Source organism: Anomalospiza imberbis, chromosome 2 (assembly GCF_031753505.1).
Source record: "Anomalospiza imberbis isolate Cuckoo-Finch-1a 21T00152 chromosome 2, ASM3175350v1, whole genome shotgun sequence".
NCBI lineage: Eukaryota > Metazoa > Chordata > Aves > Passeriformes > Viduidae > Anomalospiza > Anomalospiza imberbis.
Window position 1 is genome coordinate 39,296,580 of NC_089682.1, and position 17,764 is coordinate 39,314,343.

Sequence of the window (17,764 nt, forward strand, 5' to 3'; positions counted from 1 at the left end):
CCTGCCTAAATTATACCTAAACCTGCTGCAGCAGTGACTGAAATGTAAAATGTAAATTTTGTCATTCAAAGGCACTAAACACATTTGGTGTTATCTGTTTGGCAGGAAAATAGAAGAATTCCTATGGAAATTGAACCGGCCAGTTCATATTTTACAGTGGCAGTCTCTGATACCAAGCCTTTTTAGATTATGATGTCTTTAATTTTAGGGTTAACAGAGCTTGTCTGCAAGGTAGATAGAGAGTGGAACTTTTGATAAGTGACTCCTGGCTGTGATTTTGCTGTAGGAGTCAACTGACAAGGAATTTTAATCTGAAAAGGTGGCACATGCTTCAGGTCTGGAATTTCCTGCTCCTTCCACCTCCTCTTTGTGCAAGGTAGCTTCAAGGCACACAGTAAAAGACATCTATTTGATAAGGCTTCTGGGAAGGGCTGCGAATACCACACGGAATATAAAGGAATAGGATTTGCTCTTTCATCTGTCTGATACCATAGAAATGTTTCCACTGTGTCAGGCTGCTGGTACACATTATAAGTTGGCTGTAAATGTAACTGCATTAAAGCATGAAAACAACAAAGACAAAATTCAGAATTTTATGGGATTACGGAAATGCTGTTGAGGTGTACAGCAATTATTATGCATTGTAGTGAACCTTTCAAAGTGTCAGGGCTGAATTTAACCACTGGAATTTTAAAACTGGGATTTGGATTAAGGTCTGAACTGTCTTCATGTTCTCTCTTTAAATCAGTATTTCTTCCTTTGAAAGAACTGTTTTGATGCATTATTCTGCCCTCAGTCCCTTGAAAAAGGAAGGAAGAATAATGATTGTCCAATGAACTTCAGGATTTTTTTAATTAATAAACTTTTGGCAGGATGAATGAAGGCGACCATCTCCTGTGATTTCAATAGCTTAAAGAGCCCATTTCCCCCTTAATGACTGCAGCAAACTCTGATAGCATGTCAGATTTCTATCAAGGATCTGAGGAGTTTGACTGCCACCAATTTCTGGTGTAAGAATAGAAATCTTAAAAGTTAATCGGCAGGAAATGAGAAAACTGTCTGAAGAGCAGGTTAGAGCCCTGAAGGTTCTTGTCTTAACTGATGCAAGTGATGAACACTAAGATTCCTGAAGCATTTCTAAAACAGGGATAAAATAAGGAATCTGTAAGTATTTTAATAAATAACTGCTTCCATGGTTTTTAAGTGCAAAATGGATGTTGGCTTGGTTTGGTTTGGTTTTTTACATAGAATCTCACAACAGTGACAACAGTATTTTACAGGAAAATAACATAAAAACTTTTGAGATTCCTTCCTCCAGTTTGGTGCTTTGAAACAAGGACTTGAGACAGATGTTTTTTAAGCATGTAGAACAGGCATCCAAATAATTTGGAGAAATGTTATTGCAGAAATAAGTTGAAGCTAGAGGCTTTTTACTGCTGAAAGGGGTTTATTTACTCTATAGTTCTCAAAAATTGTGCATTTTAATCACTCAGTGCAGAGAATTGAAGCAAGTAGGTTTGTATAGCATACTTCAGCACTCAATTTAAAAAAAAGTAGCAAAGGAAATCTGAAGGCTCTTTTCTAGTGCCTGAAATTTCCTAAATCCCATGTCTGTGGAAAAAGCAATTGTTTTTGTATTAGGTTTCACTGCTGCAGACTTACTGTGACTGCTGTTCTAAAGATAACATTTCAATAATTCTTTCTTTGAAATAGACAAAGTAGATTTTTTTACTACAAGTTGTATAACTTGAAGATTTTTGGGTTTATGAATAAACCTAGAGTGCAAGGAATAATAATTTTAATTGGTTGTTCAGCAGACAGTACTTCTGCTATATGTTAATTCTGAAATAAACATTGGTTTTATTAAATTATGCTAAATATCTGTAAAAAGGTAATACACATTCTATTTTACCTAGTTCATAGCTGTGAGTAATAACAGTGATTGCAGTACAGTCCCTTACTTTTGTTAGTTTATTTGCATCAGTAATTTCTGAATTAATCTTAAAGAATTTAAAAATGCTGAATAACAATGCATTGAAACATTATTTTGATAAGTTGTTTTGAGTACTGTTTGTTACTATGAGTTGTATTTTGTTTGAACACTAAAATGCTTTGTTGCTAGGTGCTGAATAACACTCAAGAACTGGTAATAAAGAATTTTGCTGTCTTTATATGTGGGCTCGATTGCCTTGTAGCTCAGTATCAGAATCTTGCAGTGTAAGGAAAAAATTCCTTGTTCAGGCTGAACTGTTCTATATAAATTATCATTTTCTGCAGGAGGTATTTGCATGCTTCTCTTGTCTTATGACCGCACACTAATTCCCAAAGTTTGGGATTACTTTTTTTTTTTACCCTTCTAAGTGTGAAATAAGATGACAGGACAGAGAAACGAAAACAAAGTCCTCATCTGGATGGATGAGGTTGCTCTTTCTGTTCTCATAAATGCTCCCTGCTCTCTAAACACAGGACTGGCAGTGATTCTATTCTCTTTCTGTCTCTCTCTGGCCGATGAGAGCCCACTTAGGACTTGCACCTCCTCACGTGAGACAGCTGCTCTCTCTTTTGACACAGTTAAGGTCACACATTGGGTCTCAGTACAGAGCAGGGAGTCACCTGGGAGTTCTGGTTTTGTCCAGTCGTCCACCAGCAAGGTCTGATGGCCCTTTCAGACTACCAGCAACTTTTGATAGCATTGTCATCTTTTGACAGAGAACTGTATGAAAACCAGTCTCAGTGTCCCTGAATTTTTTAACTTTATTTTATTTTGGCAGGTCATCCTTATTTCCTAACGCATCTTGTTCCCATTTCTGCCTCCATGACAGTAAAAATTCTTTGTACATGGTGGATGGTCTAGCTTGCATAGAATTCTTACAAGTTGAATTTTTTGCTGCCTATAATTAAATATTGTTAATATGTCACAGTTAGCTTCCTGTTAACATTATTGAAACATAAGTTGGGGTGTTAGTGTAGACTTGGTTGTCTCTATGTGGGGGGTATGGCATCCCCATGAGAAGAAATCCAGGTTTCTTTTGAAATAATACATTTCACTTGAGAGTATTCCTCACTGAGTACTGCATGCCCAAACCAACATTTTTTAATGATCACAAGTTAGTGCACTGCAGAGATTTATTGCCCTTCCATTTTTAGTGTGTGTTGGTATCCGTTGATCATGGGCCTGGGCCACTTTTCACAAATAGCTTTAACTTGTTATAAGGAGGTTGCTATGGATTTCAAGTTCTTCTTTCCAAGAAGTACTCTGTGCTATCATAAACAGCTGGGGAAAAAAATCCCACTCAATTTCCTTTTCAGTTCTACTATCTTCAACTGTAAGTCAAAAAATGCAGTAGGAGGCTCCTAAGAATTCTTCAAATAGTATCTATCTATCTATCATAATCTTTTTGTACTTCTGAACAGTTTATTTAAAATTCATCCTTTTTCAGTCTTTTAAAAGGCTTTAGTATAAATATTGGTAGCCACAACTACTTAGATTGCAGCAGTGCCTAAAATTACCTCAGTTGATTTAAAACACGGGGGAAGAAAACTCTTCTCTGAAAAGAGAAGCCTGGGAAACAGGACTTCACAGTGTACCACATTACTCTAGTTTTTAAATAGATGGAATTAGACTCATCATGAGTGCTCTCTAAATTATGTTTAGTTTATAGTGTGGTTTAGGAGGATCCAGAGCAAGGAAAGGGGGAAGGTAGACTAGAAGAGGAACTTCTGGAAAATCTTAAATCCCCCTCTCTCCCTCTCTGTCTTCTACCCTCCATTTTTCAGATTTCTCTTTGTCACCTCAAGGCAGTTGACTACAGGATTTATACACATTTTAAACTGTGTACTACATGTATTAACCTGAGAAGTGCTACCTTTAAAGCTGCATTGTAAAGCCTTTTTTGTTTTTTATCGTAGAAATCATCTTTGAATCCTGCAGGAGCACAGATTATGATCTATCTCAATTTTTTCCTAGTATCAGTTGCAAAGCAAAAAGTCTCATATGAGTACATTTCACGCACTGTTGTCTACCCACAGATGTTTGCAGTGGGTTCCTCACACATATAGACAAACATCTACATTTGTGTAGCCCGTTTCATCTTGATTTTTTAAAGGGAAAATTCATTACCTTCTTAAAATCAGACTTTGAAATTATATAGTTACATGGCTGATACACAGCTGAAACAGAGCCAGATTTTACTGTCCAGCCTCTTGAATCAGAGTTGAGGAAGGAAACACCTCTCAGCTTAAACTAAATCTCAGAATGGCCAGAAAACCATAAGGAGTTAATGCCATTTGATTGCTCTTGAAATGAGAATAGCACCCAAGCAGGAGGTTTGGTTAGTGCACAGATCTTGTGTTTGTCAGCAAAGGTTGGAGTTTAAACCACCAAAGAGAGAAAGAAGATTTGAGACATTTTAGTGACAATAGGGGAAACAACAAGCTCTCAAAACAAATTGCATGTTGCTCCCACTGCAAAGCTAGGAGAAGGCACATTCCTGCTTGCTGCAAGATGGAGAATCATTGATTTTGAATCCGTGGTGCTTGCAGCACATGTCCAAAATTGTTTTTGGAGTTGGTGATGTTGAGCTGCCAGGCTGCATGTCTTACGACATCCTTGTTTAGGGGTGTTCCAAAGCCTTACCCTGACCTGTCTCCCTGGTATGTGCAGCAGCTCCAGAAGCACTTACATTTCCAAGGCTGTGTCTGTCCTGTCAGCGCCAAGGAGTGACACGTGCCTTTTTTCCTGCTCAGACCACTTTCCCTGTAGCACGTCAGCTCTCCTGAGTGCACAAAGGCGCCAGCCCTTTTCCTTTCTTTGGGTTTCAAGTCCAGAGGCACAGGCTAAATCCAGCCTGGCAGGCAAGTGCCATGTGCTGGAAATGAGAGCATGCCCTGCATGGTCAGAGGCAGTGTCAGGATGATGTGACCACCAAGTTTCCAGACTGCAGCTGTCTTGAGGCTTCTGGAGGAAGTGCTCAGTGACAAGTGCAGGTGGCAGCCCCTCAGTACCCTGAGAGTGGCACTTTTTGTGCAGGGCATAAACTCCAGCTAGTCTGTTTCTCTGTTGCTGCCCAGCACGTGTCATGGTTTAGCCCCAGCTGAAAACTAAGTACCACACAGCCCCTCAATGCCTCTCCACCAAGTGGGATGGGGAGAAGAATCTGAAAAAAAAGAAAATTAAGCAAACAAACAAACAAAATTCAGAAGTCTGTGGATTGAGACAAGAACACTTCAATAACTGAAACAGAGCAAAATATGCTAATAATACTAATGATAACAAAACCAGTGATAGTAATGAAGAGAGAGAAAAAAATAAAATCCAAGAGAAACAAGTGATGCACAGTACAATTGCTCACCACCTGCTGAAGGACAACCAACTTCTCCCTGAAGAGTGATCAGCAGCTCCCAGCCAGTTATCACCAGTTTAAATCCTGGACATCGTGTTCCATAGCATGCAACATCCCTTTGGCCAGTTCAGGTCAGCTGTCCCAGCCATGCTCCCTCCCAGCTTCTTGTATCCCTCCTCACTTGGCAGAGCATGAGAAGTCCTTGACTTGGGATAAGCACTGCTCAGCAACAACCAAAACATCAGTGTTTTATCAACATTATTCTCATACTGAATCCAAAACTCAGCACTACACCAGCTACTAAGAAGAAAAATTAACTTTATCCCAGCTGAAGCCAGGGCAAACTGACTGCATTTCTGTGTTCGGACAGAAGAGGGGATGTGAATCAATTGTAAACAAAAATAAATAAATACAAATTAAAAAAAACCCTACAAAACTCTTTGAAAGTATGTTGAGGAAAGCAGCACCTAATTGATACTGAGATTTTTCCCTGTGTTCACTTTTCTGTCTGTGAAACTGAAGCATTTTTATAGGTTTCACTAATTCTAAAGGTGGTCTTAATATCATAACTATTTTTCCAACTAGTAAGTCACTTGTTTCTATCTTAATTTCATTCTTCACATTACAATTATAGAAAATAATTGATCTCTTTTTTTGTTTCCAATCAGATTTTTATCTTCTCAGGTTTGGTAAATTTGAAATTACTGTAGACACTTGTTCCTTTAAACTTAAGAAGTGCTTATCTGACAAATCAGCAGCAATGTAAAACAGAATTTTTCCGCTCATCTTAAATACAATGAACCACGAGCACTCCATTGCTGGGGGTTTGCAGTTACAAGTCATCACTTTTGATTTGAGACATCAAAAATCTCATGTAAACATTTTACCTCAGCTCTGTGGCTGTGGCGTGCTTGGCGCCAGACTGTGAGACCTTTCCTCAGACATTTGTGCTGCACTGTGTCAAAACTTGGTGCTCTGGGACCACGCACTGTGAAAGCATTCACAGTGAGTAAGGGTGGCCCAGGCTGGTCCCACAGCAGAAAATCCAGGAAAAAATGTGAATTGTGTGTATATGTATTTAGACCTCAAGAAGTGACAGCTGAAAATAGAGAGTCCAGGGAGAATGAAAAGTGATATACCCCAGTTCTTTTGTACTGTACCTGGTGTTGTTTTCCTGTATTTTTCACAGGCTGAAGCCAGAAGGCAGCTGAATGGCAGCATTTGTATTTTTTTCAGGACAAGAGATTCAGGCTTTTGTTTATTTTTCTGTAGAAAGTGATACTTCCCACAAATGACTGCAGAGAGATGTGCATATCAAGGATATTGAGAGTTTCAGATTGCTTTGATAAGAACAAATAGCCTACAAATCACCAGATAGGAAATGGAACATGGCATATTGTCTTAAAGTATCTCTGTTAATAATAGTTTTTGCAAAACACCAACATAAATATCTGGTAATCATGTTGCAGGGAGGTATTCAATAGTCCTCATTCAGATATTTGAACATAAAAAGTGTTTCATTAGATTTCAGAGTTTAGCAGGATTAGAAATTAAACACATTTTTGAATAGAAGATGTTGGCAGCTCTTTGCAGAATTTTTGTTCGGAATTATTCAGGATTTCTTGGTAGTTTGTTTTTTAAGGCGAGAAAAGTCAGAGTTTGACCAGTTTGCTAAACATAATCAAACTCTTACATTTCCTCTACATGTGCCTGTAGTAACCACATCTTCTGTACCCACAAATTTCAGCTAGAGGTCATAAACTGTGGGTTTCTCACCCGTTTATTTCATATGAACATGACAAACAAGGAAGATGACAAACAGCTGAGTTACAGCTCCCTGGCAGATAACACAGCAATCTCTGTGCTGTCTCTGTTGTTAGCTCTGCAGTTTCTCCCCTCTCACTGTCTAGTCTGGACCTGGCCAATCCCAGTGGAAATTCTGGTTTCTCACTCCACTGTCTACACCAGCACATCTGCTCATACTCCTGTCCCGTCTCCTACCACTTCCTTTCTACAGGCACATGCAATCTCTGATATATTTCACTTGAACTGGGATTAATGTATCACAGAATTACTTGTAAGGAATCCGAATTTCATTGTGACTGACATTTTCTAGATTAGTCGTAATGGCCAATTATTATGCAGAAGCTAAAGTTTGGATATGAGCTTGATTGTTGTGTGTAATTATTGGCCTGAAATTTGGGATTGTTTAATTTCCGTGGTCTAGAGTTATACTGTCTTGCTTCTTTTATAATAACTTCTATTAGTGTCCAGCAGTCCTTGAAGACATGCAGATTTTTTTAAAATAATTAAAAGTGAAACACATTGAGCTTCAATCAGAAGTGTTCAACTTGTGGCAGTTAAATAACAGGATATCTTCCAAGCACCTGGAAGATATTTGTAAATAGTATAGTGAGAACAGTAATTAATGAGTATTAATTACTGAACAAAATACTCTTTAGCAGTTAAGTACCACCTTGGATCTCAAGATCTCAAAAGCATCTTATTAGTATACATAAATTAAAATTTCTATAATTTTTCTGCTTTTAAGATAGATAATTGCTACCAAGCTATCAAAAATGGGGTACTTGAAGCTTCTAACTTGCCTAATGGCAGACTAAGAAATGGATGCAACAACTGTAATATTTTATTCTAAATATGAGGAAACCAGTGGGTTCTAGAGAAACACTAGATCAACATTTGCCTTTACCTCTGTGAGGAGAGCTACAAAATGTGTCTTTTTTAGATGTAGTCATTGCACACAGCATGTTGAGGACTCATGTGAGACCCCAGGGTGAGACAGACCCAGGCTCATCCCAGCAGTGCATGGGGGGAGCACAAGAAACCAATGGATTTAAGTTGAAGCAAGGCAGATTGAGGCTGGATATGAGAAGGCATTTCTCCACTGGCTGGGCAGCCAAGCAGCAGAGTGGGCTGACAGAGTCTGTGCATCGCTATTCCTTGCAATTTTTAAGGCCCTGGATCAATCTCTGACTAACCCTGTAGCTGACCCTCTTGAGCAGGAGGTTTGAATGGAGACCTCTGAGGTTGCTTCCAACCTGATTATCACGTGAACCTACAAAACTACATCTGTCAAATGTAATGGTTGCTCCATTAACATCTGGCAACTGTACTAGGCTATAGTTTAAGTCCTAAAACTGCAAATTCCTACTCCTGTGAGTGGATTTAATGATACCAATAGTCCCAGTGAGGTTGATAGGATTGCTGGAAAGAATAAGGCATTAAAAGATCACGTCACTAGACTGGAAACCACTTTTCTTTTGGTTTTTGTTCAGCGACTGGACACGTCTGCCCTGAAAAGCCTTGCATGTCAAGGAAATTATATGAAAGGCAAAAATATTATTCCTCTGGTAGTTACGGTTTTACGTGCTAACTTCCTGTCTTTACAAACAGGTTATTCCACTTAATTGCCATGTGAAAAGCCATGATTAACACAGGGAAAATTAATTTACTTTATAATTGAAAGTGGTGTCAAATAAAATGTGCTATGATAGAGGAAAAACTATTTGCTTCTCAGTTTTAGTAACCTTAGATATCAATAGGCTGCATATCAAACTAAGAATGTGGTCTTTGTTGTAGATGTTGCTATTATTGTTGTTCTTTTAAACCACATGATATCCCTCTGACAAAATTGTTCAAATTTTTCTATGAAACTTCACCCTTTGCCCTTTCAACAGATTTGCAACCAATGTGATGCCCTGTTTCTACAGGGATTTATTTTCATGTATCAGTGTCCCCTGTGTTTTCACAGGTGGGCAAAAAAATATATTTGCTTGACAGGGTTATTTATGACCTACAGTAAGAAATGTCTAATAAAAAAAAAAAAACGGGAAATTCAGCACTTAGAAGTTAATTTAATTTGTAGAAATATAATTGAGCACCCTGTTAGGCATTTTCCATTGAGTTTACAGTAGAGGACTTGAGCAGCTCTGCATTGCTTCTAAAAAGGCTGAACTTTCCTCTTCTTGGCACTACTCAACAAATGAAAAAAAAAAAATTTAGAGTTGCTTTCTCTGTGCAAGAATTTAATTCTATTAAGTCTCTTATCAGGCTGTTTCATGTACAATGAGTTGTGTTTTGAGGAGAATAATTTCTAATTCCAGAGCATGTCAGATTGTAATTGCAAGTTTAGTAAAGAGCTGTTCAGTTAAAAAGCAATGGTTACTGGGAAATATAGACTTGCACACGAACAACAGTACCTGAGGAAGAGCAGATTTCTTAGAAATTCGTGTGTAGCATTTCTTGCCCACTCCTCTTAGGAACTGTAGACTTACAAATAATCTGAGCAGAGTACTGCACACTGATTTTCTTTTTGAGAAATACCATTTGAAGAAGGCTAGTGCACATCCAGAATAATTCTTTAACACTCAAATCTTTGGAAAATAGTATTTTAAACTTCCTCTCTTTGAGATGATTTACTTAAAAAATAAATGTCTCTTATAAAACTCAAATCTGGTTGGTCTGGGTTTGGCATATGCAGTTGCAGCTTCTTGTGTTCAGCATGTTCCAAATTCCGATATTCTATCTGACTCTCTTTCTGCTTCATTTTCATAGTACACCTGGAATCCTCTGTATTTATTAGAACAGGAGGCCAGGACTCCTCATACCTATGCTAATGAATGTTGGCAAAGTGGATATTAGTGGTTTCCTGCAAGTGTTTATCAGAGGATGGTGAATTGAGGGCTCTTAGCTACTTGATATGAAGCTGTGCCCATGCTGAACAAGAGCTGGTTTACTCTCAACATAAAGTGATAAGACCAAAGTGTAGCATGCATTTAAAAAGTTACATATTTTTGGGCATTTACTGTAATTATCACCAATTAACCTTTTATAAATATTAACTTTCTTCTTTTTTTTTTTTTTTGGTCAGTATCTGTGTATATTTTCATAATGTATTGCTTCTGTTTTTTTATTTTCAATCTGTTCTTTCCATCACTGATAGGAGGTTGGAATACTTTCTAACATGCCTTTCTTATTTAAGCAAAGTTACTTTGCCAGGATCTGATGAGCCATTGCAAAGTTTATGAAAAGTTTTGAACTATGATTGAAGGATAATTTAATATTTAATAATTTACCACTGATCATTTACATTGAAAAATCTAATGTTTTGCAAGAAATGTTTTGTTTTGAATATTTTAATGAAATTCTCATTTGGGAGACAAAGAAAAGGGTTAAGAATCTTTTCAAACTAGTTTTAATTGTGGTATAATTTGCATTTACATTTTATTAATGAGCCTTATGACCTTGACTCAGCAATCCTGTACTAAAGAAATTTGTGTGTGACCTAAATGCCTTAGCATATTATTATTTTTTTAATGAACTTTCTTTTTTAATAGATATTAGCTTCATAAAAATACATTCCATTTGTAAATGTTTGGATGCTTTAGAAAGGCTGTAAATGTTACTGTTCCATTTCAGCAATGTTGCAAATTCGTATTTACTGGATATTTTAAGTTAATTTTGCCATGAAAAAATCTTGATGCAGATGAGTAATAATAATGTGGGAAAAAAATTACTCAAGGTACACATCAGCTCATTAGAAGGGCTTGGAGTAGAACCCAGACTGCCTGGCCAGTATTTCAGTCTGTTACCCATTTTCCACTTCCATCTACTTTTCAGTATGTGATAGAGACTGCTGTTTAAAGATCAAATTATAAAAATGTTGTTCAACATTATAAACCTATTTTTCATATATCAGAATATGTGTTTGCTTTCTAAGGTCCTTACCAAGGATCCATTTTTAATTTTTTTTTTAATTTTGCTTTATTCTTTGCTTTGTTTCATGTCTGTTCAATTTTATTTATTCCATGTTTTTCTTTTTGTTTTGTTTTTGTTTTAGTTGTGTCTGGTAAGTTGAAATTTTATTGGCCATCTTCTAGTCATCGTATCACTGTGACGGGAACTTCTCCTCCCCTTCCCATCCATCATCCCCTTCCATGTCCTCCAACCACTCAGCTCCCATCTTTTACTTGTTATTGGCAAGACACATCGAACAGAATAAATTCTGCATGAAGTATGGGTAACTTAATGGCAAAGAGAAAGGTAATGGGTTGCAAATTTTCTGTCTCTTTTTGTATGATGTAGCGAGTCAAATCCTACTGTCTCCTTTCTTCAGTGACTGCATGGGTTGAACTTCAAAGTTTGCTAAAAAAATTGTGTTTGGTTAAAAGGTTTCTAGGATAGAAGTTGTTCTTTTCTTACAGGGATTTATTATTTTGGCATCTTTTACAGTCTCATCATTACATACCACATGTATGTGACCCAAAGTGTGAAATCAAACTAATGATACTAAAAAAAAAGGCAGTGAAAAATCTTCCAGTACAGTTAACACAGAATGGAATTTAATAATAGTTTCACTTAACCCTGTTTAATTCTTCTAACATTGAAGCTAATAAGATTTATATTATTTACCTTGATTGCAGTAGATTTAGAAATATACATATATGGGTGATATACATATATTTTTAGAGTAGTATCCATACAAAATATGTATTTAGAATAATACTTAGAGAAATATGTACCTGTTTATATTTTATAAATTCTACCATGGCTGCCTATAAGACTAAATTCCTCTTCCTTTTTGTGTTAAGTAGTCCCTGAATGGTCATCTTGAGGTACTATAATCACAACCATCCAGCTATTTCTCCAGCGCTCAGAACCATTTTATTTTCTTAATAGTTGTACCTGTCCTTGAGTTCAACAAAATCTGAAACCTCATAAATCCTTTGTACTAGCACAGGGTTTAGAAGCCCTCAGTTCCACATTGTGTGGCATTGTGTCAGAGCCTAGTACAGAACCTGCCAAGCTCTAAATTTAACTGTATGCTAAATTTATTCTCATTACTAGAATCTCGCAGCATAACAAAGGTGCTTCACCCTCATCTCCATTTACCCCCCTATGCCTCACAACCCCGTGGCAAACCCCCAGCCAGTTCTCTCTCCCTTCCAAATGAAATGTGTTGTCATGTCAAAGTCTTCTCACATCTTCCTGCAAGGTACTGGTTGAATGTTTCAGAGCTAAATGTTTTGAAGTCAGCTAATTACAGTAGGTCAATCTTAGCTTTGTTTTGCATAGTTTCTTATCTAAGGAAATGCTAGGAAAGGTAGCATTTGCATCCAAATATAGACAATTGTGTTATGCTTCAAAAATTCCTCTCGAAGTAAGGAGGGGCGGAGGAAGAATATATTCTGATGTGAGCTCACCAGGGAGTAGACACAAGGCAGGGGGAATAGATAACTGCAAGAATTGGCCCAGAGGAACACTGAAAGCATTTTTTTTAAAGAAAGATTTAAGTGTTATTGAATTTTTTCTAGATAAAGCCACTACCGCTTGATGTTTGCTAAACACATCTTTGAATTACATATTTTGCACTGTTTTAAAAGGAAAATCATGTGTAAACATCAATGTTCGCAAGGGAAAAAAAAGGAAATGGATATCAAAATAATTTGATTTCTTGAAGTCAGATACAAAACATCCCCTTTATTCTCAATCCAAAGAAGAGGGAGAGCATAATTAGTTTTAGGCAGATGATCAGAAAAAATGGAAATTAATAAATAAATGGGCTTTAATTTAATGCACATTTTTCAAGAAGCAAGAGTTAACAGCCTATAGAATATGCTAGATTTTTTTCTGTGCTAACATCACCAATGCCATCTATGCTGATTTTTTTTTTAATGTGACTGACATGATTTTTTGACATTCTACTTACTACTGGATGAAGGGGTTGTTGAAGTCACTATAAATCAAACAATGCTGGCAGTATTTATAATGTTAGGCTGAGCAGATGTTTCAAATTTGCCTTCATTTGCATATATATTTTGTTTGAACATGCTCTTGGGTATGTAAATGAGAAAGACATTTAGCTCTGCTGTTCCTTTAAATTCATTCCTTCTCAGTGTGTTTGAACTGGAGATTTTAAGTGCTTATAATTTGAATAGTATTTCTTGGGCTTTTGACTTCAAGATTTTGAGATCATGACTACATCAAAAGTCTCTTATATAAGCACTTAAGGGCTTTTTCTTTCCTCAGCTTTCCTAAGTCAGAGATGTTGAGTTTTGTGTGTGTAAGCCTGAATTCATAGTTACTCAGCAGTGTGTCTAGCAGGCCTTAACAAAGTGTGACCTCTGGGCCAGTTGTCCCTCTAACATTTCTCCATTCTGGCTTGCAGCCCTATTCCTCCTTTCAAAACCAAATTGTAGCAGATTTGTTTGTGTTGGTGACTGTTGCTCTGCAAGTTGTCTCATCAAGCTGGTGGGACTCATTTCCTTGTACACTGGGTAAGCACTAAAAGCATATGTTGCACAGTCAGGGTTTTAATTGGGAGGTCCAGACAGAAAAGATGATCTGAGCGATGCTGAAGCTGTGGCTGTTGGAGACCGATGTGTGCCTCTCCTTATTAAAGAAACTTAACTGTTCTGGTTTATGCCATTAAAACTCAGGAGGCAAATTGTTCTTTCAAATCAGCTGATGGCAGTGTGATTGATTCATTTTTGGTGTTTTCCTTTCAGAGCCTCCACAGTTTGTTGTAAAGCCTCGAGACCAGGTGGCTGCACTGGGGAGAACGGTGACTTTCCAGTGTGAAGCAACTGGGAACCCTCAGCCAGCCATCTTCTGGCGGAGAGAAGGGAGTCAGGTGAAACAGTCTTTCTGTCCTCCTTCCTGGCAGTTTATTTAAGAAATTATTTCACATGAGAGAAAAGTATTTCAATTACTGTTCTAAAGATGTGGAAACAAGTTTAGAGCTTGGAGATGCTGGATACTTATTCTTTGTTTCTAAGGCATGTGCATGCTAGGTGATGTCAGTCTTACCAGCAAAGATCTGTGTTTTGCTGTCTCCTGTTTTCTCCATGAATGTAAAAATAAATCTGAATCAACTAGAAACATTCCATGTTTCACTATTCTGATAATCTATTTCACCTAACAGGGAGAACTTTTAAGAAATGGGGAGATGACTTATGCTGAAATTTGGTCAAGCCCCCAAACAATCCCAGATTTTCTGAAAGTTTGGCTCTGGGTTTATGGTGCAGCTGTTAGTTTGCCATGTGTTTTTGAGTTTCTGGCAAATTAAACTATTTGCTGCATTGATCTGCATCACTGCATGGGTAGGACTCTGGTTCTGGGATGAGATGAACTACTTTCCAACTCCATCAGTAGACTGACAGATCATACCTGAATAGGTCACTTTTTCTCCCAAGTTCCTTATTTGAATGGGAGGGAAAATTATTTTCATCTTCTTTGTAAAGGATCTTGAAAGCTAGTGGGTGAAACACAATATAGCACAGCAAGAGAATTGCAGTTTTCTTTCAGTCATCTTTTAAAGGAGGTATGTGACACAAAGTATTCTTTATTGGAAGGAAAGAAGGAATATGGGATTCTGGGTTTCCTGTGAATGAAGGAATGAATGGTGCAAGAGTATATGACAGGGTTCTTTGTGTTACAAAACAATAGAGCAGAGAAATTGAGAGCACTTGGAGATGGGCTTCTTTACTCCATTTGCAACATTTTTGTCTGAATTCCTAAGTACAACTGGACTGCTGACCAAATTTAGATTATAATCGTCAGTGGTGTATATATATAGCAGTATATTATTTTTTTATTTTATCTTTTATTTTATTTTATTTATTTATCCACATGTTGTCTAGCACTTTTTTTTTTTTTTTTTTTTGCTCATTTTTGACTCTGCTGAGTGTGACCACTTGTGATGATTGAGAGAAATGAAAGAGGAGGTCGAGGATAGGGTTTGCTAGTACTGGACAATATTGTGCCCCGTTCCTTTGGACAATTTCTGGAAATGCAAAATGTAGTTAGCCAAGAAAAAGAGATAAATATACCCTCCATGATCCTAAAGTATTCTTATCCACAAGTTGTTCAGCCAGAGGTAGAAATTCAACCCCCAACTGATTTTTGGTAAACACTGTGTACTTCATACCCAAACTATCTAAATAGGCATAGGATTTAATTCAGTATTATAAGACTTTTCATAAAACACAAACACTCTATTCAGAGAGACCTACAGAACATCTCTTTTTAAAAAATGTTCCATTCCTAGGAAGGCAAATGTTAAACTACAGATAAGTAGACCACCATCTGCATTTAAATAAAAGCAAACGAATGCCCTGGAGCAAGTTCTGAAAAAGAACATTGAAGCAAATTGCTGAGGTTCACCAGTTGCCTGCACTATTGTAGTATCTGTACATTTCACATCTTCACTAGACTCTGTTACACTTGGTGCAAAGTCCAGTATTGATCTTAGAGGGTGTTAGAGCAATCTCAAAAGTCTTACACAATCTTATGTGCACATCTGCACCTATTTTATCATTAAAAAATCCTACAGAACCTATTCACATTGTGGTATAGATATGCTTAAGACATGAAGAGCAGAATATTTTCTGTATAATATGAAAATATTAATTTGTTTAGCTATATTAAAGTTATGCATATTGATATTTTAATTTATTTAACCTATTTTTCCCCACTTTTCTTTCCTGTAAATCTTTTAGAATCTGCTTTTCTCATACCAGCCCCCTCAGTCATCCAGCCGATTTTCAGTTTCCCAGACTGGAGACCTCACCATCACCAATGTCCAGAGATCTGATGTTGGGTACTACATCTGCCAGACTTTAAATGTTGCAGGAAGTATCATAACAAAAGCCTACTTGGAAGTTACAGATGGTAATCATTGATTCATTTTATAATTTCCAAGTTTTTTATTTTTATTTGAAGACAGCAGTGCAGTGATGTGACACTACTTTGAAATCTGTTTTGTATAAATGCGGATTGCGTGTTTCTTTGAACATAAAAATCCTGTTTTGGCCATCTCTGTCAGAGGCTTACAATTCTGGATGATGTGTAACTCTATATTTCCATTTTATACTTTGTAAGTATATTCAGTGTATGAATTTTTGTCAGATCTGTTAATTTTCATCTGACTCTTTTTTAGCTTCTACCACTTGATTTAATTTGCTTTCAGGCTGCTTGCTGCTTGATTCTTTATCCCTTTTATTATGTAGCCATTTGCTTAGCCCTTCACTTACCTGCTTTTTTTTTCCCTGTTTTTTAATATTGTGTTTTAGCTAGGAAAGAAAAATACCATACTGTATGGAGATCAGTAGAATAACAGAAATTATCCATCCCTTTTAAGGAGTAGTTAGGAAGATGAAAAAGTTACAGGGAGCATGACTACAAGCAGTAATGTGAGGCCAGTTTGCCAATTATCAGAAATGCTACTTGTTTTTAACAGCAGAGATACACAGGGAAAATACTATTCTTAGCATCTAGAGAGGAAGATGATAAGAGAGAGAATTTGAGCAGACGGAACCTGTTGTCTAAGAAGCTTCCATAAAATAGCCCTTTGCCCTATAGAAAACATAGAAATAATGAAGTACCAGAAACATGCACTGAACCTGTAGTATAAAATTGTCTATTTATCTCCCCCTCCCCCTGGACTGACATAGGAGGAATAGTGCTGCATCCCTTCTGGCTCCTCACAAATTGTAAGCCACATTTCCTAATCCTATTTTTTCCATTTTTTTCACTGGGGAGAAGGCCATGGCAGGGTGAGAAATAAATTTACAACAGTTTTCTTCTAATGACCTATGCCATCTGAACTTGGAAATAATAATTTTAAATGCATTTTCTTCACTATATTCTCTGGATTGATCTGATGAGTAGATGTTCATCAGATTTTTTTATAATTTCTTGGGACAGTTTTTGGTACTTCTATAAAAGTGAAAGCAGAATATGCTGAATATTTGTAAAGGCATTAGAATACCTTTATGAATGGTTTTCCTAAAGGTAGGAGGAGTTGCCATCAACTGCAGTGGACTTAATCAGCCATGAATTTCAGTGTCATTAGATTTCTCCTATAAAGCACAGATCAGTCAACTCCTTAGCTTTGCCAACTGCAAAGTTCTTTACAAACTTGTCAAAGTCAAATGTAAATTATAAGTAGGCTTATTTTGTCTGTCTCTGCAGAGAAGGATTTTAATGGCCTTAAAGTGTGTAGCAACAGGTTGGGACAAGAACTAAAGGATAAATAATGCAGTTGAAAACAGAGTGTCATTTGAACATGCAAATGAAATTATGGGAGATGGAATTTAGCCAAAGAAAACAGTGCTAACATCCTGTCTGTTGTTATGAAAAATAATTTAGAAATATCTAATGTTCACAGATTATCAGAACTTCAGGTTTATATTTCAGCTACCAAACCAGTTTTTAAGCTACGTGAGCCCCATGCCACTGCTGAACAGATTTATGACATTTAAAATTATGGCTAAAGCAGATCCCCGAAATACAACAAGATAACTTCTACCTCTTTTTTGGGTAATAGAATACTACCATTCTTTTTTTCAGTGAATACTGAGACTGGTTTATATTTTTCTGTGCAGTATAATTAAATAATC

The 17,764-nt window shown here is 36.9% G+C and overlaps 1 protein-coding gene and 1 non-coding gene across 2 annotated transcripts in view; one reads left to right on the top strand and one right to left on the bottom strand.

Moving 5' to 3' along the window:
- The window catches only part of ROBO1 (roundabout guidance receptor 1), a 643,691-nt gene that overhangs the window by 567,249 nt on the left and 58,678 nt on the right, over window positions 1-17,764 (top strand). The window contains exons 9-10 of the mRNA XM_068180592.1: window positions 13,871-13,995; window positions 15,863-16,034. Of these exons, the coding sequence (XP_068036693.1) occupies window positions 13,871-13,995; window positions 15,863-16,034 (297 nt within the window). The remainder of the gene's footprint in view (window positions 1-13,870; window positions 13,996-15,862; window positions 16,035-17,764) is intronic.
- On the bottom strand, window positions 12,064-12,189 carry LOC137469821 (small nucleolar RNA SNORA5). The gene has a single exon (XR_010996700.1). It is a non-coding gene; the product is annotated as a small nucleolar RNA SNORA5 (small nucleolar RNA).